The following is a 25406-nucleotide window of genomic DNA, read 5'->3' on the forward strand; positions in this document are numbered from 1 at the left end:
AGCAGAGCTTTAAACACATTCATGTGACTCTTTTAGCCAAAAATAAACATATCTGGAGCTATGTATTGATATGTCTCATTAATTCCATAAACACTTGACATAATAAAACACTGATTCATTAGGCCAGTAGAGCCCTCTCCAATCTGTTCAAAGTACCTCTCCCTTACTGAAGTACCCCATTTGGACCCCCATCCTTATTGTAGCCCCTCTTTGACAACATTCTTCCCTGCTCCCACCACTACTCTGCCTGAAACATATTTGCCTAGTATTTGTTGTTATCACATTTCCCTTACTCTGCCTCCACTTTTAAATTTTTTTACATCTCAATCTATTCAGGGCATGGCCTTCCAAAGTAATAGTAAGCTAACCTCTTAAACTCATTGACTTAAAGGAGGAAGGCTGTAGAAGCACCTCAAGTACCTCCCTCCAGTTCCCAGGCCACGCTTATGCATTGTAATGAGAACCTTCTGGAAAAAAAAAATTATTCTTTAGTCTATTAAGTTACGTTAACTTGCATAAATTAAAAGTAGTTGTTTGGCATAGTGGATAAGTCTAGCCTCAAAATCAGGAAGACCTGGTTTCAAGTGTGCTGCCTTTCACACATGCAACCTGTGTAACAATAAATAAATCTCTTTACCTCTCAGCACCTTACAAAGGTAACTCTCGAAAACTGAAGATTTCGAGGAGTTATTACTCACAATTAATTTATTAGGTGTTAGACAATGTATTTAGTTCTGGGGATACAAGGAAAAAAGTAAAGATAGTCCCTTCCCTCAGGAACTTGAATTCTAATGGGGGAAAGAGCATGTGTATATATATGTTTATTATACCTGTATACATACTTAAATATATACGTATGTATGCATACACACACACACACACACACACACACACTATATACAGGGTAGATGGAAGGTTATCTTATTACATTGGAGGGGAATATACTAATAGTTGGGGCTCCATACACCAAGGAAATCATAGGTCTGGACCAAAAAACACAAATACAAAAATATGTCTGGCTTTTGAAGTAGCCCTTCATAAAAGCATATTCTGAAAATATTTTCCCCAAAATGGTTCTTCTCCCTCAAAAGATTGCAAACCCCTGTTACAGTTGAGTCCCTTCATTATAGATGAGCACATTGAAGTCTATGATTAATGAAGGTTTTAGGGTTTTTTCTCTTTTGTTTTGTTTTCCCAAGCTCCCAGTCAAATCTTCTGACTCCTGGTTTGGTAATATCATGACCATGCCTTGTAATTTCTCATGATTTCCCTCTTATCTTCCAAGATAAAAATCTTTAGTCATAGAACAGCATCATATTGAACTTACTGCTTAAGAGAGATGGCAAGTTACAACAATAAATATGTTGTACTGAGGAAATTTTATTAGACATACTGCCTCACCAAATACAGCAGGAGATAGTACAAGAGGCCAGGAAAGGATAGTTTCAGAGCTCCAGCTGCAGCAAGAAATAGGACCAGACCAGTAAAGAGTTCAGGGCCATATCAGAGCTCCAGACTTAGCAGGAGACAGGGCCAAACTAGCACACAGATAGACTATACCCAATCCTGTATAGAGGGCAGAATGAGCCTGAACACAAGGACATAATATCAGAAAATTCCTGAAAGGTGTGGTCTAGTCTTAACCTCTGCATCCAGGACCAAGCAGATCCTGTCCACAATATCTAAGAGTATGGGCAGAAGTTGAGCATCCAATCCAGAAATCAAAACTAGAGGTATGAGCAAACAGAAGAAACAGTAAAGCCTTTAAAGAAATACTTTGGGAGGGAGGGAAGGAAGGAAAGAAAGAAGGAAGGAAGGCAGGAAGGGAGGGAGGGAGGAGGAAGAAGGAAGGGAGGGAGGAAAGAAGGATGAATGGATGGATTCAGGGTGCATAAGAAGGTTCTACTTGCATAAAACCAGGCTATAAAATATCCCAAGACTACCAAAATAAGAGGGTACTATGGAATGGGAATCCCTTCTACCCACTCACACTTCAGACTGCCCTTAATTTCTCTTTTTTCTGGGATAACACATAAACTCTTTAGGCTGGCATTCAAGGCCTTTGATGATCTGGTTCCAAATCTACTTTCCTAAATTTACTTCACATACTCCCTTTCACATACTATTCATTCTAGAAAAACTATGACTTCCTATTCCCTGAACTTGCCGTCTTTTAAACCTGCAGTCCCCAAGGACAAGAACAACCTATTCAAATGGCTGCTTCCTTCAAGGCTCAACTCAAGTGCTACCCACTGAAGAATTTTCTATGATCCCTCCAAATGGCATTTTCTCATTCCTCTAATTCTGAATCTCTAATTTGTTCCTATCATCCCCTTCCTTGTATTATATTTATCTGTGTATATATCACTTCTTCTCCCACCTTCCCCCAGTAATCTCCTTGAAGGCATAGACTATGTCTTTTTTTTTCATTTTTGGATCCCTACATCCTCTCACAGTGTCTTACACATTGAAGGTACTTAATAGATACATGCCATTGAATTAGCTTGGCAGAAGTATCAATCTCATTACCAAAATCACAGAGAATATCTTTTTTTTAATGTACCACAAAGCTTTAAATAGCCTTTTGGTATACTTTGTTGCCACTTATCTATTTAAATTATTTGGAGGACACAGAGAAGCAAAACATATTTTGATAAGGGGCAAATTAATTTGGTGAATTTATTTTCTTACTTATATATAACCATAAACCAATTAGTGGGAAACAGGCCAGAAAATCGTATCTGTTCATTGCATTTTCTATAGATTATGTGCCCTCTTGGGCTTATCAAACAAGCCAAAATGCCAACATTTACATATCTTATCTAATGAGAATCTAGCAAAATGTGAATGTCTATCTTCCACATTAGGAAAGGAACAGGTGCAATTTGGATGAATTAAGCTAATTTCTCATACCTCTAACTATACCCATAACTAGATTCCATCCGTTTATTATAGTGTCTTGAAAAAATTACCCAGTGATCACACTAATGTATTTTTAATATGCCCTTGACCCAAATGAAAAGGGTATACCACTAGAAGCTATTTCAGACCCCCCAACATTAACACTCCATTCTATAAGGTATATTCAATTCATTCTGTACATCTTATTTGAAGCGATTAGACTCACAGATTTCATTGGTCTTTTTCTATCAAAAGATATTTATGGCTTCAAGTTTCTCTCATGTTTGTTGTCCTGTGATTTCACAGCCCAGTCCCAAAGGAGTTCAAAATCCTAATTCAATTAATTTATTGATATCAAGTCTCTAATTTTCACTTCTGAGGGTTTTCTGGAAACAAACTAATGTTATTTCTTCCACAGGATTATATTTCAAAGTCAAAGCTTTAAGACTAAATCTTAATGTTAAAAATCATAGATGGCTTTTATGCTCCAGATAAATATGATTCTGACATCCTAAACTAACAACCATTTCTTGTTCTCAAATTATTTGCCAAATTAATAGAAACTTTATGGCTGAATTCATACGACTCTAAATCAACCTAAAAACAGCTAGCATGATATTACGGGTAGAATGCTGGATTGGATATTATTAAGACATGGACTCAAATTCCACCTCTAACATTTATTAGCTGTATAACCCCAGGGAGATTCACTTAACCTCTATTTACCTCATGCATCTATTTGCAATGTATCTATTAATGCAGTGGAAAGAGATTTCACAACAGAAGTTTTCCACAATAATGAAATAACAGAATTAGGGGGGAATTTATATGAATCTATCATAGACATTGGCCTGTTTCATTGTTACTGTTTTTTCCCTACAAAATAGCTTCAATTATAATCTATGCTTGAGAACCCTTCATTCAGATTCTGCCCTCGAATACTTTTACACAGTGGAGCCCCTTTGATTTGTTACTAATTGTTAGTCACTGGTGATAACTAGTAATTGTGTTTATAGAGGATTTTTCAATTCAGTTAATGCTTCTCTCAAAATAATTCTGTTAAGCAGTAAGGCAAAGCTGGGACTAATATGGGGCACCCAATGCTCTGACACATATATTAAGCACCTATTGTGTGTCAGGCACTGCTCTAAGCACTGGAAATTCAAATACAATAAATGAAACAATCCCTATTTCCAAGGGACTTATATTCTAATAGAGGTGACAACAAGAACACAAGGTCATCAATATATGTCAAATAAACAAATGTAACTTCAAAGTAGTAAAATGCATTGTAGATTGAGAGGAAGGGCACTACCAGTCAGTAGGATCAGGAATGGCTTCATGTAGATGGTGGTGTACGGGACAGAATTTTTAAATAATAGGAGAGACATCTTTAAGAGAAACAAAGTAAATTTATTCTACAAACCTTGCAAGATTTGGGCACAACTCCATAATGGAGGAGGAGAGGTAAAAGGGAACCTATCCTAATTTATACTCTTAATGAAATGATTCCCACTCACTTCTATCCCTTCTCACCATTGACTGAGAGGTGGGCTTACAGTCTAGGCGCGAAAACTACACAGAGGACCAAGATTGATCCGGTTCATTCAGGTTTTTCCCTATCAGAACTCAATTGCCAGGGTGGCGTCTGAAAGTCTAGGAGAAGAAATGGAGTGGGGGAAGTAGAGACCCTTCCTGGAACAGAGAACAAATAGCTCACAGGAAGTTCATTATCTTCTAACATCTGAGAGAGAGAGGGGGAAGGGCGTGACTTCCAAAATTACAAGGCCAAATCCCAAAACCTCTCCATTAGACATACCCTGTGAAGTCTTCACAATTATCTGTCCCATTCAGTCCCCCCTCTTCTTATACTAATCTGAAGACTTCACACATCATTGCTGATATAAGTTGCGTCCCCATTACCCTTTTCTAAGGTTTCCATTCCTCAAAATCTATGACGCATTGACAAATCAAAGGGAGCAGTCCCTTTGTAAATACAGATACAGAGACCCAAAGGAAAATAATGATGCAATTGTCCCTTTAAGATTCAAAAAGTCTTTTCCTGTGTAGCTGTCCGGCAGGGAGCATCAAAAGTCTTCTGGTCCTTGGCATTTGCTCTCAGCACAGCATCCCAGCACCTTCCTCTTGTCTTCTTATAGGAACCAGCTTTCTGTCTGTCTCCTACAAAAGTCACCTTAGCACAATCTTAAGTTACCCTTTCTAGTCCTTATAACCCTGATCATTTTACAAATTCAAAATTGGAACCTTGACCAATTGTTTTGTTTAAGAAATTCACATCAGAACCCAGTTTCTTATATTCTACATTCACTCATTATCAATTTCCTTACCAGGAGGATGATATCTCACTTAAGGAATTAACAGGCTCCAGTACATACATAAACACATTAAATAACCAATTTTTTTCACAGTACATACAATATCATAAACTTTTGTCATACCATGTTTCTTTGATGGCATTTACAGAATAAACCACAAGCCATTCTTCTTTTAACATTACTAATTGTAACAAAGCCTTAGACAAGCCAGATATTAACCAAACAGCAAAATAATATTCTCACAAGCCCTTGACCTAATTATCTCTATACCATTACTGAGAGAAAATCTAACTCATATACGGACCTATGCAAAAATGCTACTCCCAGTCCTATAGTAATCTAAGATGTTCCATAATCAATATTTTAATGGATTTTTTTACTGTACTTACAAAACCTTCTGATTATAGAAATTTACCACCAAGAGAGCAGGGACTCAGAGTAAGGGGACCATATTTTCCGCAGCTTCCTATCAACTCCAAGTAGAAGTTATGTCAAACTGCAAGCTGCATTGAGCCAGGCCTAGTCTGCCAGGCTTCAGTTAAGAGAATCAAGTCAAAAGGGTCCCACCTCAGCACATGCTGAACAGTTGCCCCCTCAACTTTGCCAAGAAATCATACCTGCAGCTCATGCCTGCCCTCCCACAGGGCTGCTGGCATCTTGGGTCAGCCTTACTGGATACTCACAACTGGAGTTAGGCTCAGAAAAACTGTCAGTTAACAGTCCCATTAAGTCTTTGAATGGCAAGATTGAATGAATATAATCTCACATTGTTTCAGGAACATCCTTAAAACTAGCTTTAAATAGCTTTCATGCATTTCCTCCCTTATTCATAAAGTCTTCCCATTAAGATCATAAGTTATTGCTCTAACACATTTGCATCAGTTTCTCTTCTATTTTTCCTATTCTTGATGATTATGCAAATCAGAATCTTTTTTATAGTAAATACCCAGAGATTCAATAAAACCTTTCATCACTCCCTATTTCCCAATCAAGTTACAGGTTTCTTTTAGCTTCAGCTCCTGATTGACACACCCAGTCTTCTAAGGTAGAGTGGGGGGCAGGGGGTGGCCAAGAGCACATGGACCCAGAGCCAAGTGGACTCAGCTGCAGTTCCACCCACCACCTAAATTCCTTTATACAAGTTTCTCTCTTTCCTAAATTTTGCTTTAACTTTTAGCCTCTGCATTCCAATTTCAATCTTTCTTCCCTAGTCTTGACCCAAACTACCTCAAACATTTCAAATAAATAATAAATAAATTACATAATCACCCAGCTTTTCCTTTTCCGAGCTGCTTTCTTTTCACCTTAAAACTTAAAGATTAAAATGACCAACAATTTTAATCACATCCTAAGCAGACCACTGAACCTCTAAAGTGGCCATCCAATTTTTCATACAGACCCCTTTACTTCTCCTCTACAGTTTAAACACTTGCCTGATGTTAGATAGGCTAACTCAACACAAAATACACAGATTTTTTTCCTTTAGAATCTAACCGACCCTTAATTCAGAGCCCCCAGCCCTCCCAGCTGGCAGCTTCAGCTCTGATTCCTTAGCTAACAATTTTCATACCAAAGGAGCCCATTTCAGTCTCCTAGAGTTAAACATTTTTACCTGAACATAGAACAAAAAAAAAAAAACACAGACAAAACATTAGTCAGACAGATATTTCACATGAACAATTTCAAATTCTAATTCAGACCCACTTCCAACATTACCAGGGGAAACCCATTTTCCCCACCTGAGTTAAATTAAGAGCTCTTTCTATGGCCATTCCTTTCTACTTTGGTACAGCACATTAGGCCTGTCCAAGCACTGAGATTTTCAACCAATTTACACGAGACAGGTTGTCCTTGTCTCCAGGTTAGAAACCCCACAAATTCCAATCCCCTGGCACTCCAAGGCCAGGTGGTTTGGTTTTTTTTTTTCCTAAGACCTCGTGATCTTAGCTCAGTCCCCAAGTGTCTTCTCAGAGTCCTTAAATCTGTCATTTGACACTCTTGGATTGCAAAAACAGAGGACACTGAGGACCTACCCTTGGTCACATGATATATGACTGTTCGAGACTGAAAATTTCACAACTGGCTGATTTCCACTCAGCTCATAGTGCACTCAAATTTCCCCCTTTTTACTTTGCTTCTCCAAGTTCCTCTCCTCCAAGTTTGTGACTCTCCATTTATATAATCCACAACGGTGCACTATGCACATTTTTTAGATTTTTTGATTAGTTGTGGTGATTTTCTTCCTTTTTTTCATCAAAAAATATGGAATGTTTCTCTGGAAGGAAGGAGAGAGGGGGGCTGGAGGAAACTATAATGAAACTATAACTTTTTAAGGTTATTTTTTTAACTTTAGAGGGAGCTGTTTTACTTGAATGAATAGTAAGTCAGAGGGAGGTGAGTAAGAGGGAAGATAGATTAAAGAAGGCAGTAGACAGAAGCAAAACAGAACCTTGATGGAGCATGGGATGAGAGAGACAGAGACAGAGGATAGAAGGAACAGTTAGCATAAACTGAATGTGAATGAGATAAAGTTACCAATAAAAATAGAAAGAGACAGCAGAATGCATTGGAAAAAGAATCCAACAAGATGCTATTTATAAGGAAGACACTTGAAATAGAAAAATAACAACAAAATTAAAATAAGGGACTGGAACAGAATTTATTATGCTTTGGCTGAAGTAAAAAACAAGCAGAGATGGCAATCATAATCTCAGACAAAGTAAAAGCACAAATATACCTAATTAAAAGAGATAAAAGAGAAACTATGTTTTGTTAAAGTTACCACAGAAAATGAATTATTTCTACTGAACATATATGTACCAAATAGAATAGTATCCAAATTCTTAAAGAAAAAGTTAAGTGAGTTGCAGGAAGAATAGAAAATAAAACTATATTAGCCAGGGACCTCAATTTACCCCCTCTCACACCTAAATCAATATAATTACAAAGTAATCAGAAAAGAAGGTAAGAATATTAGTGAATTTTTACAAAAGTTAGATAAATAGACCTCTGGAAAATATTGAATGGGAATAGAAAGGAGCATAACTATTTCTCAGCTGCGTATGACACCTTCAAATAAATGACCAAATATGAGAGCATAAAAACATCACAAACAAATATAGAAAAGTAGAAATATTTAATGTTTCTTTTTCTGTCTTTAAAAGACCTTTGAAGCATAGATAAAAAAATAATTAGAAACTAAACAACCTAAACCCAAAGATGAGTAGGTAAAAACAAATCACAGAAACAGTAATTTCATTAAAGACAATGACAAGAATGAGACAGCACACCAGAATTTGTGGGATGCAGCCAAAGCAGTATTTAGGAGAAATTTTATATCTCTAAAGCTTATATCAATAAATAAAATAAAGAGCAGATCAACGAATTTGACATGTAACAAAAAAATAGAAAAATAACAAATCAAAAAATACCAATGAAACACCAAAATAGAAATCCTGAAAAACAATGAAGAGATTAACAAAAATGAAAGTTTAAAGACTTGAATTTTTAAAAAAAAGAAATTTTAAAAAGAAAACAATAAAATTGGTAGATAATTAGCTTATCTGATTATTTGAAAAAAAAGAAGAAAATCAAATTAACCAGTATCAAAAATGAGGAAGGTGAATTTACAACCAATGAAGAAGTAATAAAAGAAATAATTAGGAGCTATTTTGCCCAAATATTTGCCAATAAAACTGACACTGTAAATGAAACAGATGAATAGTTACAAAAATAAAAATTGGCCAAATTAACAGAACAGGAAATAGAATACTTAAATAAACTTATCTTAGAAAAAGAAACTGAACAGACCATCAATTAGCTCCCTGAGGGAAAAAAAAAACCTCCATATATGGATTTATAAATAAATTCTACCATATATTTAGGAACAATTAATTCTAATACTACAAAACTTGCTTGAAAAATTAGATAAAGGAAAAGTCTTAACACATTTCTTTTGTAACAAAATATGATTTTGATATCTAAACCAGGGAGGTTCAAAACAGACTAAGAAAACTAGAGAACAATTTCCTTAAGAAAATTCTTGCAAGATTTTTTTAATAAAACATTAGCCAAGAGATTACAGTAATATATTGCAAAGACCATCCATTAGTCAGGTTGAATTTATGTCAGAAATTCAGCATTGGCTCTATATTAGGAAAACTACAAGCATAAATGACCATATTAATTGAAAAAACAAAAATCATGACTATTTCAATAGATGCAGAAAAAAAACTTTTGACAAATATCACACCCATTTGTTTTTTTTTTAAAGTTAGAAAAAAGTTTTAGAAAGTACAGAAATTTAAAGTGACAAATAGTATCAATCTAAAATGAAGAACAACCATTATCTGTAATGGGGATGATCTAGAAGCCTTTTCAAGCAAGATGATTTCAGAAAAACCTGGAAACACTTACATGAATTGAAGCATATTGAAGGGAACAGAACCAGAACATTGTACACAGTAACAGCAATATTGTTCAACGAAGAATTGTGAATGACTTAGCTGTTCTCAGCAATACAATGATCCAAGACAATCCCAAAGGACTAATGATGAAGCATACTATCTGCCTCCAGAAAAAGAACTGCTATTCTTTGAATACAAACTGAGGCATGCTATTTTTCACTTTCTTTCAATTTTTTCCAAGTCTTCTTATACAAAACAACTAATATAGGAATGTCTTGCATAATTGCATGTGTATAACATATATGTGATTGCTTACCATCTCGGGAAGGGGGAAGAGGAGGGAAGGATAGAATTTGGCATTCAAAACTTTAAGTAAAAGTGTTAAAAAGAAAAAAAGAGAAAGAGAGAGAGAGAGAGAGAGATGGTCCTTGCCCTCGTAGCGCTTACAGATTCATATGGCTCTAAGACACAAACACAGAATATAAATGGGATGTGCATTAGAGGGGTGTGGATCAAAGGTCTATTTGAGGTCTGAGGGGAAAGAAGCGTTTCCTACAAAAGAAATCAGGGAAGACTCCATTCAAAAGATGACTAGCAATTAACCAAAGAAGAGAATAGAGGGATATGTCCAGGAGATCAATTATAAGGTTTCCACAATGTTCTAGACATGAAATTGAATAGTATGAGTAAAGGTGTAGAAGTGAGAATACACAAGGAGTAGTTTGTGGAACAGCATAGTTCAGTGTGGTTAAAACATGGAATTCATGTGATATAAAGGTAGAAAGATAGAGTGGTGCCCAATTGTGGAGCACCTAGGATACCAGCACATAGAAATTTAAACTTCATTTGTTAGGCAAGAGAAAGCCACTGAAGATTTTTGAAGAAAGCAATGTTATCACCAGGTTTGTGCATAAAGAAGACTAGATGGGCCACTTAAAAAAAAACCTTCCCAATCAGATCAGGGGTGAAGCAAGGACATTCATTAGCAATATCACTACCAATATTGTACTAGAAATGTTAGCTATAGCAATAATACAAGAAAAAGAAATTGAAGGAATAAATATAAGCAATGAGAAAACAAAACTATCACTTTTGCATATGATATGATGGTGTGCCTAGATAACCAACTAAAAGTTTTTGAAACAGCTTCAGCAAAGCTGCAAGATAAACCCACAAGAATCATGAGAATTTCAGTATGTTAGCAACAAAATCCAACAGGAAGAAATAGAAGAAATTCCATTTAAAAGAACTATAGACAGTATAGAGTATTTGGGAATCTACCTGTCAAGACACACACAGGAACTCATGAACACAATCTGAAACACTTTTCACACAAATTAAGTCAGATCTAAAGGATTGGAAAAACATCGGTTGCTCATGGGTAGGCTGAGACAATATAAAAAAAATTACAGTACTACCTAAATGAATTTACTTATTCACTGTCATGTCAAGCTACCAAAGAATTACTTTATAGAGCTAGAAAAAATGATGCCAAAATTCATTTGGGGGAAAAAAGTTCAAGAATATCAGAGAATTCAAGAAAAAATGCGAAGGAAGGAGGCCTAATAGTACCAGATCTCAAAACATACTACAAATCTGTAATCATCAAAACAATTTGATACTAGGTAAGAAATAGAGAGTTCAACCAGTGGAACAGATTAGGTACACAATATCTAGAAGCAAATGAACATCACAACCTAGAGTTTAATGATCCAATGATCCAAGCTATTATGGCAAGAACTCACAATTTGACGAAAGATTGTTAGGAAAACTGGGAAGTAGTCTGGCAGATACTAAGCATACACCAACATCTCATGTTGTATATAAAACAAGCTCAAATGGTATACATGATTTAGACATAAAGGGTGATATCAATAGCAAATTAGTGCAGTGGGGAAGAAATTACCTTCCAGATCTATAGATAGAGGAATAGTTAAAGATATAACAAAAAATAGAGAGATTCACAGGAGAAATGAATAATTTTGACTACATAAAATTAAAAAGTTTTTGCACAAAATCAATGCAGCTAAATTTAGAAGAAATCAGGAAAATGGGGAAAATTTTTGCTGCAGATTTCTCTGATAAAGATTTCATTTCTAAAACATGAGGGGAGTAAGTCAAACTTACAAGAATGAGATCCATTCCCCAATTGCTAAATGATTAAATGATGTAAATAGGAAGAAACCAAGACTATCAGTAGCCACATGAAAAATACTCTGAAACACTAATTAGAAAAATGCCAATTTAAGAAACTCTGAGGTACCTCCTCTCACCCCTCAAATTGGCTAAGATGACCTAAAAAAGGAAAATGAAAAGGCTAGAGAAATGCTAGAAAATGATAAACTGTGTATTTAACCCAGCAATATTGCTACTAGGGTTATATCTCAAAGAGATAAAAGAAAAAGGAAAAAGATTCATGTGTACAAAAATATTTATAGCAGTCTTTTTGTTGCTGGCAAGAATTAGAAACAGAGTGGAGGCTCATCGATAAGTAATGGCTGAACAAAGTTATGTCATATGGATGTGACAGAAAACTGTTATGCTGCAAGAAATGACGAAGTTGTTGGTTTCGGAAAAAGCTAGGAAGACCAACATGAACAGATACAACGTGAAGTGAGTAGAATCATAACAATCTACATAGTAACAACAATATTGTAGAGATAAGTAATTTTGAAAGACTGGGAAACCATGATCAGCATGCTCATCAACCATGATTCCAAAGGACACATAATGAAACATACTAGCCGCCTCCAGACAGATAACTAATAGATGCAGAGTGCAGATTGAAGCAGATCTTTCTTTTTCTTGTTTTGTTTTTATTGTTTTGTTGGGGGGGGGCCCGGCTGGAGGGGATATGGTTAATGTAGAAATTTGTTTCTCATTATTATATATATTTATAATAGATTTTGTTTTTCCTGCTATCTCATTGGATGGGAAAGAGGGTAAAGGGGGATTGGAAAAGAGAGAATTTGGCATTTTAAAAAACAATTTAAGAATTTTGCTTAAAAAATTTTAATGAAATTGTGAAACATTTAATAAAATAAATAAAAATACATTTTTAAAATTTCTTCAAGATAATTGAGTTTGAATTTAAGATTAAGATTGCTAATCACTCCTAGACTTGTTGAATATAAGATCCTAGAGAGACATCAAAGACTTATTAATATCATCCCTTTGTGAAACATGAATCCTTCTAAAACATGGTCATAAGTAATTATTATGGTCTATTTGAAGACCTTCAGTTGTAGAGAAGCTATTTCCATCCCAGGCAATCCATTCCACTTTCAGATAGTTCTGGTTATTGTAAGGTGTTTTCCTTTTATAGAGCTGAAATATACATCCCTGTGGCTCCTATTGCTTGTTCTTAGTTCTACTCTTCAGGATCAAGCAAAGAGTGCTTAATTACCTTTCTACTTTATTATTCTGAATGTTATTTCTCAAACTTGCACAAACAAAGTAACAGTATTTCTGATGCTATACACAGTAAAATCAAGAGAACACTATGGAGGGTACAAGGTTTTGGCATCTTGTTAGTTTATCATAATGAGCTTCTTCCTAAGGGACCATCATTTTACAGTCGTGATTCACTAGCTCTGGCCCTTTCCTGGTCAATAGCACTACTCAATGCTGAGAAATTTGACATCGTTGATGTCCTCCTTTTTCTCAGGTTTTCTCACTTAGTCTCTTGGAAAATTCACTATGCATCTTAAAATGGCTAGCTAAACTTCTACCTCTACTATGAAACCCATGATTCCCCCAAGAATGATTTATCATTCATTCTACTCATATACTAATCATATTGTACTTTGCAGTATATTATATGTGTGCATATAAGTATGTATATATGTATGTGCATATGTACTTATGTACATATATATGTTAGATGTGTATGTTATCTTACCTCACTAATTGGTAAGTTCCTTGAGAACATGAATTGTGTTATTTTTTGCCTTTGTGTCTCAAGTATTCAGATCTATTGCATGTGGTAGTAAAGTGCTCAAGCAGATTTACGAGCTCATCAATTTGGATATTATCTCCAGAGATATAAACCCACTCTGTATAGTTCTTGTTCATGATTTCACATGTTTGTCTCGGGGGGATGGGGGGTGCAAAATATTGTGGATATATTCCTTGCCTTTTCTAGGTAGCTCAAAAATACCAATGCAGTATTTAGACCATATACCAGTTATCTAGCAACCTCACCATTGAACAGTCAACTTTTGTTTTGATCATACATTTCTCTAGGGAAATCTTTTGCTCTCTTTCTTCTCTGAAGTTCCTTATTTGTTATATGTTGTAGCCTATTAATATCCACCTTGCAACTCTTCATTGCCCTCTCATGGTACTTAATTTTAATTCTTTAGTGTCTTCCTTGACTCACTATCATACAATGCTAACAAAATACTGCTATTTTTTAAATAAGCCAGTTTCAGTAAAAGTTGGGCTCCTTAGAAGAGTTTTGCAATTCCCAGATTTTTTGTATGCACTAATTTGTACCAAAATTTCCTATTTGTTGATGATTTACACGTAATAATGTTAACAATTTTTCTTGAGTGAATATGTATACATAGACTTATTTTCTCAGAACTTCCCTATGTTTATCTCTTTAGTTTTGTATTTCATGTTTTAGAAAAACTTAAAATCTGTTTTCATCTTTTAATTGTGTCAACCAGGCAATATTTTTTGCTAGTTGATAGTGACAAGTAAAAATGGAGTTATAAAGATAAGATCTAATTCTTATATATTTGATTCTTGGGAACACAGGAAATTTATTATGTGACAAACTGCTTTTCTTCATGTCAGGATAGTGTAGTAGAAGGAACAGTAGCTTCCCAGAAGACCTGATTTTGATTGCCAGTTCCATCACTGATAATCTTTGTGACCTTAAGAAAGCTACTTTTTTAATCTCTCTAATTCTCAGTTCCTCCATCTTAAAACTGCACTGTTTATACTCACACTACTTACCTCATAGATGGCAGGAGGATACAAGAAGACAACAGACTTAAGCTCCATCATAGCCAATTTTGTGTCTCTCAACAGCAGGCACAATGCTATGCTCAAAATAGAGACCTAAGAATAATTGTTGCTATACTTAGCATTATTATTATCAAATGTTAACAAAGAGCAAAATACAACATGGGAAGGCTCTCCTCCAACAAGGAGTCATTTATACATATGTTAAGGTTTTTTGATCAGCATAACCATGGAGAACGAACAAGCCTCTCATTATTAAGGGCCACATAAGGCATAAGAAAGGGAAATGCATGCTTCAAAAAGGTGCTTTCCAATGCTGAGGAGAATATCTTATACAAAGTCCAAGCAGAAGAGGGGATTCCCTAAAAAAGGCAAAGTCTTCCAGGTGTTTCTTTTTTTAAAAATTGTTATTTATTTAATATTTTTTGTTTTCAGCATTAATTTTCACAAGAGTTTGAATTACAAATTTTCTCCCCATTTCTACCCCCCCCACTCCAAGATGGCATATATTCTGATTGCCCCGTTCCCCAGTAAGCCCTCCCTTCTGTTACCGCACTCCACCCCTATCCCCTTTTCCCTTACTTTCTTGTAGGGCAAGATAGATTTCTATGCCCCATTGCCTGTATATCTTATTTCCTAGTTGCATGCAAAACTTTTTTTTGAACATCTGTTTTTAAAACTTTAAGTTCCAAATTCTCTCCCCTCTTCCCTCCCACCCACGCTCCCTAAGAAGGCAAGCAATTCAACATAGGCCACATGTGTATCATTATGCAAAACCCTTCCACAATACTCATGTTGTAAAAGACTATATTTTGCTCCTTCCTATCCTATTCCCCTTTATTCAATTTTCTCCCTTGAGCCTGTCCCTTTTCAAAAGTGTTTGCTTTTGATTACCTTCTCCCCCTATCTTCCCTCCCTTCTATTGTCCCCACTTCTTTATCCCCTTCCTCTTTCTTTCCTGCAGGGTAAGATACCCAATTGAGTGTGTATGTTATTCCCTCCTCAGGTCAAATCTGATGAGAGCAAGATTTACTCATTCCCCCTCACCTGCCCCCCTTCCCTTCCTACAGAACCGCTTTTTCTTGCCATTTTTATGCAAGATAATTTACCCCATTCTATCTCTCCCTTTCTCCCTCTCTCAATATATTCCTCTCTCATCCCTTAATTTGATTTTTTTTAGATATCATCCCTTCATATTCAACTCACCCTGTGCCCTCTGTCTCTCTATATATGTATATTTCCTTCAGCTACCCTAATACTGAGGTCTCATGAATTATGCACATCATCTTTACATGTAGGAATGTAAATAAAACAGTTCAACTTTAGTAAGTCCCTTATAATTCCTCTTTCTTGTTTACCTTTTCATGCTTCTCTTGATTCTTGTTTGAAAGTCAAATTTTCTATTCAGCTCTGGTCTTTTCACTGAGAAAGCTTGAAAGTTCTGTATTTTATTGAAAGTCCATATTTTGCCTTGGAGCATGATACTCAGTTTTGCTGGGTAAGTGATTCTTAGTTTTAATCCTAGCTCCATTGACCTCCAGAATATCATATCCCAAGCCCTTTTATCCCATAATGTAGAATCTGCTAGATCTTGTATTATTCTGATTGTGTTTCCACAATACTCAAATTATTTCTTTCTGGCTGCTTGTGGTATTTTCTCCTTGATCTGGGAGCTCTGGAATTTGGCAACAATATTCCTAGGAGTTTTCTTTTTGGGATCTTTTTGAGGAGGTGATATATGGATTCTTTTAATTTCTATTTTACCCTCTGGTTCCAGAATATCAGGGCAGTTCTCCTTGATAATTTCTTGAAAGATGATATCTAGGCTCTTTTTTTGATCATGGCTTTCAGGTAGTCCAATAATTTTTAAATTATCTCTCCTGGATCTATTTTCCAGGTCAGTATCCAATAAGATATCCACAAGAATCAAGAGAAGCATGAAAAGAGAATTGACCAAAGAATCCAGGTCAGTATCCAATAAGATATTTCACATTGTCTTCCATTTTTTCATTCCTCTGGTTCTGTTTTATAATATCCTGATTTCTCATAAAGTCACTAGCTTCCACTTGCTCCAATCTAATTTTTAAGGCAGTATTTTCTTCAGTGGTCTTTTGGACCTCCTTCTCCATTTGGCTAATTCTGCCTTTCAAGGCATTCTTCTCCTCATTGGCTTTTTGGAGCTCTTTTGCCATTTGCATTAGTCTATTTTTTAAAGTGTTGTTTTCTTCAGTGTATTTTTCAGCATTTTTTGGGGGTTGCCTTTAGCAAGTCATTGACTTGTTTTTCATGGTTTTCTTGCATTACTCTCATTTCTCTTCCCAATTTTTCCTCTACTTCTCTAACTTGCTTTTCCAAATCCTTTTCGAGCTCTTCCATGGCCTGAGATCAGTTCATGTTTTTCTTGGAGGCTTTTGATGTAGGCTCTTTGACTTTGTTGACTTCTTCTGTCTGTATGTTTTGGTCTTCTTTGTCACCAAAGAAAGATTCCAAAGTCTGAGTCTGAATCTGAGTCCATTTTGCTGCCTGTTCATGATCCCAGCCAACTGCTTGACCCTTGAGTTTTTCATCGGGGTATGACTGCTTGTAGAGTAGAGAGCACTTTGTCCCAAGCTTGAGGAACTGTGCTGTTGTTTTCAGAGCTATTTCTACACAACAAGCTCTGCCACACCAGTGCTCCTTCTCCCCCAAGAACTGCCAGCCCTGACCATGACTCAGATCTAAGCAGGCTCTGCACTCCCACTGTAATCTACCACTTAATTCCTCCCACCAAGTAGGTCTGGGGCTGGAAGCAACTGCAGCTGTAGTTCTGTCCTCAGAGTTGTACCACCTCCGCTGGCCCCAGGGCAGTGGCCAATCATGAACTCCTTTCACTCTCTGCCCACAGTTTTTCCCACTAACCTTCTCTGTTCCCTGGTGTTTGTGGGTTGAGAAGTCTGGTAACTGCCATAGCTCACTGACTCAGGGCTCTAGGGCCTGTTCTGCCCAGCTCCCAGGTCTGGTTGGTCTGGCGCAGCTCATGATGGGCTCTGCTCTGCTCCGCTCCCAGCTCCATGCAATAGACCTTAACCAGGAACCATTGAGGCTGTCCTGGGATGGAGCCCTGCTTCCCTTTGCTAGTTCGTGGGGTTTTCAGTTCTAGAATTTGTTCAGAGCCATTTTTTATAGGTGTTTGGAGGGTCCTGGGGGAGAGTTTTAGGCAAGTCCCTGCTTGCAAGACACCATCTTGGTTCCACCCCCCAGGAGTCCCTATTTACCAATGTTTTATGAATTACGTCAAGCCCCAGAACATTGCAGGACCTCCTTGATTAGATCCATGAATAATCAAAAGAGACCGGTGTAACAATTCAAAAAGGAAAAACTAAATGAATGAAAAATGCCTATTGTCTAGACTATGGCATTCAGCTAGACATGCTTGCTATGGAGTTAGGGTACAAGTACATATTATTTGCGAAATGCACTGGAGAGAGATAATAAATTGGGCCTGGAATTATATAGGAGAAAGAAAGTGACTTGGATTACATTGAGAAATGAAGCAGTGCTTTTAGAGGCTCCTAAACTGCTCCAGAACAAAGACATCATTTTTAATACAAATGTTCTCTCAGGAGTTTTGTATGACTACTAGTCTTGTAATGCAACAATCACCAAGGTATCAAATTTATGAGTGACCCAAAGAGCAACAGAGATATACAAATGGTAGACACAAGTAAGCCACAGCATATAGCTCAAAAGTAGCATCATGGATATAGTGGAAGAAAGTGGAGGTAAGCTGGTTTGGGAGCAGGAGTGAAAGGTAATAAATGAATAGCCACCATAGTGTTCCACTCATATCCATGAAATATACAAAGTCCTAGAAGGAGCCTCTCATGGATTTTCTGCATAGAATCTATGAGAGAACTTGAACAAAAATCAGGTACAGTAAAAAAAAGATAAATTTCAATGTGTTCCTATGGGGTGAATGCCCACACCAAAGGCACAGGTAAAAACAAAGTGGCAGCATGGTATAATTGATAGTTGGTCAGAGAGTAAGGACAACATGAAATCAAGTCCTGCTTCTGACCAATACCATGACCCTGCACAATTCACTTAAATTTCCCGATGCACCCAGACAACTAAGACTTTAAATTGCAAAGAAAGAACCACCTGCAAAGGGGTATACTCCTCTACTCCCCCCCCCCAAAAAATACAAAACACTTTATTGACTTTAAAAGGTTACATGAATATAAATTATTACTATTACTTACATAATAAATCAGGCAAAATGTCTATACCATGGATATAAAATGTTTTGACAACCAGAGAAAAGATTCAGAGCACTTATAAAGTAAAACCTGAAGGATATTGTCCAAGAAAAGACTGGAATATCAAGGAAGCAAAACCGGTTCCTATTTTTAAATCATGATAAATAAATTATTAGTTCTCCAGATAATAAGACAAATCGCACTATAAATATGCATTTGCCCTAACTTGTTTCTAATCATCACAGATGTAGGAGGTCTTTCTTTACCAAAAGCAATCATTAAAATGATCCTATTTAATGAGATTTGAGGATCTAAGGAGGCCAGTTAGCTGTATTAGCCCAATTCTCCAGTTATGACTTAATTCTCTCTTTCCCTTAACAGTTCTGTACAAACATTTTTCAAGCTTCTTAGGCATCCTAAGAAATGCAAGTAAATAGCATGCTGCTTTCATTCTGAAGGGAAAACAAACCATCAAAACACTAGCATATTTTTCAAAAAGCTTTAAATATATTCTCCGATAAGGTCCCTTCCAAGTTTAAATTTCTGTTGAGAAGGTGGGCATTCTAATTCAAAGAAAGACACCCTTTTATATTCTAGCAATGGTAACATGCTTATTTACTTCAGTGTGTTCTTTTAACCACATGCTAATGCCTTCTACAATACAAATCTATGTATTGAGCCCAGACTTGTAATTTCGTTGCTGTAGATGACTCCATGCGGATGTAGAGCAACTACAATCTCCAAATTATAGTTCCAAAGAGTGGACTGAGGCATTGAGAAATGAAGAGACTTACCCATAGCCACACAGTTATAATGGGTCAAAGGCAGGACTTAAACCCAGGTCTTCTTCATCCCAAGGCCAGACCTTTTTGCACTATGCCATTCTGCCTCAATATACACTACACGTTAGAAGTACTAAGCGCATAACAACTTATGTTTGTTGCCTACTAAATTGTTTCATTAGAGCATGACATTTATTCTAGAGAAATGAGTTGAGAATCAACAATTGTTTTATTCCTATATGATCTCCCCAAATTGCATACCTTCCTATTTACTTGAGCTATATGAATTTAAAAGTCAGCATTTTATTCTTACCCAGCTTTAAGTCCTTTGATTTCACACAATTTTTCTAGTTGCTCATAATCAATTCGTTTAGAAGGCTTTAGTTCTGCCACAAAAAAAAGAAAGGAAAAATTTTAAAGTGAACAATTTTCTAAAGTCACATAAACTGAGGTAGATGTATAGATGAAGTTTAATACAGAGTTAGAAAATTCAGTGACTATTGAAGTGAAATATTAGTAGCATTAATCTGATTTGAGCGTCATTGAATTGGGCAAGTAGGTAGGTAAAATGTTGGTTAACTCATTGTTGCAACAATCTGCTAGCAGCTGCTGTAGGGGTGTAAGACCCACCAACAACCAGCACACAGAACGCTGCAAGCACAGGTTCTTTTGATCTGCTTTACTAAGGAAAGCAACGTTAAGAGGTTAACAATCTTACTTTTATCCAACATACAAATATCATTCGCTCAGCTCAGGGGGAAAAGCCAGCACCCTGAGCTTCAGAGCAAATACAAACATAGCAAATAAACATGAATCAACAGACAGATTTCTGTCTGACAAAATCACAATATACAGTTACCAGAGAAGCATCAACATCTGAGTTTTCTCCAAAGCCGGGGAGCTCATAACAACGGCTGGCCCAGAGTAACACACCAGTCCTGCTATGACTCAGAGCTCCAAAAGAGAAAGCCAACTTCTGGGTTTATACATCCTGTTCAGGGTCAAAGGTGAGTCACACATGCGATTCACCCACGTGACCTAAAATCATCACAAAAATGCGACTTAAACCCACGTGGTTTAAAAGCCTCTGATGTCACAAACATGCCACTCAAACCCATGTAAACTAGGCTTTCCCTTGAGGCAAGGAGGTCATCAAGCACCCCTAATTTAATCAAGGAAACAAAGGCTAAACTCTTCAAGGGTACTTGGTTGAATAAATGCTAAGAGAATATCTTGATTGCCAATACACTCATTCATTCAATAAGCACTTATTAGATAGCAACTACGTGACAGACTCTCTGCTAGGTATCGAGTATACAAAGAGGGGAAAAATCAGCCCCTACACTTAAGAAACTTTCAATCTACTATGTCTGCAGATACATTTATAACAAACTTATACAAAGTAAATACAAAGAAATTGGAGAGGGAGAGGGAGAGAATACCATAGGCCTAACATTTGGGGAAAATCAGGAAAAGCCTTGTGTGGGATTCGAATGTTTGAACTTAGCTTGAAAGTGGTTCATTAAGGATACTGCAAACAGATGTGTCTCTCACAATCTTAAAATCTGGGATGCCACACAGAGGGAATATTTCCTAAAACAGGAGCCTTTCCATGGGAAGATAAAGGAGGGTCAGCTGAAACTGAAGATAGTAGACACCTACTGGTTGCTGGAGAAGGAAAGGAAAACTGAGCTATTCAATCTTTGCTCTTAATTGTACACCATCTTCTTACCTTGTTCTCTGTTTCTGTGATCTCCAAAGGGGAGGCCATGAAATAACTACAAGGGGATTCTAGCTCAAATCCAAGGAATGAGTGATCAGCTGATCAGAAGGGAGAAAGATGGACTGAATTACACCTCCCCCTCCAACTCCCCAGGGAATCAAAAGCTTATCTGTAATATAATTACCCCATGTTGTTCCACAACTGACCTGGCCTTCAGTGGCTAATTGTGACAGGCCCCTCAGGAGAAGCAGCATATATCCCATCCCTAGCTAGATTCCCATGGCAGACTATTTACCAATCCTGAGCCCAGTCATTCCCACACCCTATCTTCCCTCACCACAGCACCTTTGAGTGTTGCCTTTGAGGCAACAGTTAATGAGTAAGTCCTTATCACTAACAACATAGATATTCTCTCATTCTCTCATGCTCTCTCTCTCTCTCTCTCTCTCTCTCTCTCTCTCTCTCTCTCTCTCTCCCCCCCCCATTTTTAATTTGGAAATAATAAGTAGTTCAAGGAAAGGAGTCATTTTTAGGCACACTGGGTTGAAATTAAATCATTTTTCCCCCAGCTCTATATCTCTTCCAAGCTTTACTATTTCTGTAGAAGGTACCACCATCTTTTCATTCTCCCACGTTCTCAACCTCCTACTTATCTTTGGCTCTACTAAATTGAAATTCCTCTCTTCAAAGTTACCACTTTCATCTTAATTGTCAAATCTGATAGTCTTTTTTATCACCATTAATCCTTCTTGGCCTCTCTGCAGCATTTAACACTGTTCACCACCATCTCTTCCTGGATATTCCTTCTTCTCTCTATCGTTGTTATCCCACTATCTCCTCCTACCTGTGTCACAACTCCACCTCAGTCTCCTTTGCTGGAACATCACTTATATCACACAATCTAACTATGGGTATTCCCAAAGGCTCTGTCCTGGACGTTCTCTTCTCTCTGTGCACTCCGTCACTTAGTTATTTCAACAACTCCCATAGGTTAAATTATGTTCTCTATGAAGAGTCCCAACAGCACAAACTGTCATTCTGAACGGAATGTCCAACGCGGAACTTATTCATTTTCCCCACTTCTCTTCCAGATTTCCCTACTTCAAATCTTGTCATTTCTACGTTCATAATACCTCTGGAATCATTCCCTTTCTTGCTACTCTCACAATAGTCACCCTAGTTCTGGCCCTCATCAGGTCTTGCCTGGATGATTATAAAAGTATCCTAAAATTGGTCTCTTTGCCCCTATTCTCTCCCCACTCCAATGTTCACACTGCTACAAAATTAATTTTCCTAAAATTCAAGTCATTCCTAACTCTTCATAACCCCATAGACCCACACTTGGCCTTTCTGTCTTCCACCATCTCCTAAAGTTTGACCTAGCTTGTGTTTTTTGCTTCCATGCCATTATCTATCCATCTCATTGTCTACCAAGTTCCCCTTTTGCTTTCAATCTTTCCCACCATCAGGGTCTTTTTCAATGAGTCTTGTCTTCTCATTATGTGGTGAAAATATTTAAGCTTCAGCTTCAGTATTTGACCTTCCAATGTGTAGTCTGAATTAATTTCTCTAAGTATTGACTGATTTGATCTCTTTGTTGTCCAAGGGATTTTCAAAAGTGTTCTCCAATACCACAATTTAAAAGTGTCAATTCTGTAGCACTCAGATTTTTTCATAGTCCAACTCACAGAGCCATGCATTACTACTGGCAAAACCACAGCTTTGACTATATGGACCCTTGTCAGCAAGGGGATGGCTTTGCTTTTTAGCATACTGTCCAGATTTGCCATAGTTTTCCTTCTGAGAAGCTTAAATTGATTATATATCTCTTTTTTGTTGATCCTGCTTACAAATAATTGATTTTGTCTGGTAACTGCCTAAGTCAAGGTGTTTTGTCTCTGAATTTAGTTCACAATTCAGCAGGCCTGTAAAAGGTTAAGTTTAGAAATCCAGTTCTCTTGTTAATCACTGTTCTCTTTTTGCCTCAAGGAATTTAGCTAACTTTGCAGGATGTGGCTTGCCACAAGGGAGTCATCTAATATCTTTATATCACCAAGCTATCCTCCAAGTATATCTGGTTTGCTGTCCAAAATCTCTAGACCTTACAGCTGGACTTAAACAATAAACACTTCTTAGTCATGGGGGGGGATGGGAAATGGGGGCTATTGCCAAATTTCCAACCAATCATGTTGTTTCCCTTACCTCAGCTATGTAACCAATCATGTTGTCCTCAACCCCATGATGTCAGCTACTCTGTACTGTTCTTTGTTTTATGCTTATAAAAATGAGTTGCATCTTCAATTCAGAATCTTTGGCTAGAAATGAGGCAAACATTGACCCATCTTATTCTCAGGCTACTAGCCCTGATAATAAAATATCTTGTTCAGAGAAACATGCCTCAGTTTACCTTTTTGTTAAATTTCACTCATGACAGTTCCAAAGAGCAAGTGTCCTTTAATTTCATGGCTATAGTAATCATCTGTAGTGATCTTTGAGCCCAAGAATGTAAAATCTGATGCTCTTTCCATTTCTTCTCCCTCTATTTGCCAGTAAAAAATGGGAACAGTTGCCATGATCTTAGGTTTTTTTTTAAATTTTAAGCTTCAAGCTACCTTTTACACTGCTCTTTCTCCTCAAGAAGCTTCTTAATTCTTCTTCACTTTCTGTCATCAGAGCAGTATCATCTCTATATCTGAGATTGTTGATATTTTTCCTAGAATCTTTAATTCCAGCTTCTGATTTGTCCAGCCGGGCATTTTGCATGATGTACTCTGCATATAACCTAAATAAATAAGGTGACAATGTATAGCCTTCTTCTACTCCTTTCCCAATCTTAAACCAATCAGTTGTTCCATGTTCACTTCTAACTGTTGCTTCTTGACCTGCATACAGGTTTCTCAGAAGACAAGTAAGATGATTTGGTACTCCCATCTCTCTGAGGGTTGGCCACATTTTGTTGTGATCCACACAGTCAAAAGGTTTTCATGTAGTCAATGAAGCAGAAGTAAATGTTTTTTTGTGACTCCCTTGCTTTCTCCATAATCCGGCAAATGATGACAATTTGGTCTCTAGTTCCTCTGCCTCTTTAAAAACCAGCCTGTGCTTCTGTAATTCTCGGTTTATAATTTGCTGAAGCCTAGCTTGCGGAATCTTAAGCTTAACCTTTCTGGTGTGTGAAATGAGCACAATTGTTCAATAATTTGAACATTCTTTAGCATTACCCTTCTTTAGGATTGGGACATAAACTGATCTTTTCTAATCCAGTGGCCACTGTTAAGTTTTCCAAATTTGCTGGCATATTTGGTGTAGTACATTTACAGCATCATCTTTTGGGGTTTTAAATAGCCCAAATGGAATTCCCTCACCTCCACTAGTCTTATTGTTAGCAATGCTTCCAAAGGCCCACTTGAATTCATTCTCTAGGATGTCTGGCTCTAGATCAGTAAGCATACCATCATGATTATTGGTGGTGTTAAAATCTTTCTTGTATAGTTCTTTTGTGTATTCTTGCCCCCTCTTTTCAATCTATTCTGCTTCTGTTAAGTCCTTACCACTTTTGTCTATTGTCATGCTAAATTTTGCATGAAATATTTCCTTGATATCTCTAATTTTTAAGAGATCTCTTGTCTTTCCCATTCTACTGTTTTCTTTTATGTCTTTGCATAGCTCATTTAAGAAAACCTTATCTCTCCTTGCTATACTTTGGAATGCTACATTCAGTTGGGTATAGCTTTCCCTTTCTCCTTTGCGTTTTGTTTTACTTCTTTTTTCAGTTATTTGTAAAGGCTCATCAGACAGCCATTTTACTTTCTTGACCTTTTCCTTTGGTATTTTTTTTTGTTTCTGCTTCCTGTACAGTATTGCAAACCTCTGTCTGTAGGCACTCTATCTACCAGATCTAATACATTAAATCTATTTGTCACTTCCACTTCATATTCATTAGAGATGTTATTTATACAGTCTGATGGCTTTTCCTACTTTCTTCAGCTTAAGTCTGAATTTTGCAATAAGCTCATGATCTAAGCCACAGTTAGTTCCAAGTCTTG

At 36.8% G+C, this 25406-nt stretch overlaps 1 protein-coding gene across 1 annotated transcript in view; it reads right to left on the minus strand.

The window, feature by feature from the left end:
• Positions 1 to 25406, minus strand: part of CNBD1 (cyclic nucleotide binding domain containing 1) — a 593156-nt gene that overhangs the window by 547086 nt on the left and 20664 nt on the right. Inside the window, 1 exon segment of the mRNA XM_036742093.1 lies at positions 19951 to 20023. Coding sequence (XP_036597988.1) covers positions 19951 to 20023 — 73 coding nt within the window.

Source organism: Trichosurus vulpecula, chromosome 1 (genome assembly GCF_011100635.1).
Source record: "Trichosurus vulpecula isolate mTriVul1 chromosome 1, mTriVul1.pri, whole genome shotgun sequence".
NCBI lineage: Eukaryota > Metazoa > Chordata > Mammalia > Diprotodontia > Phalangeridae > Trichosurus > Trichosurus vulpecula.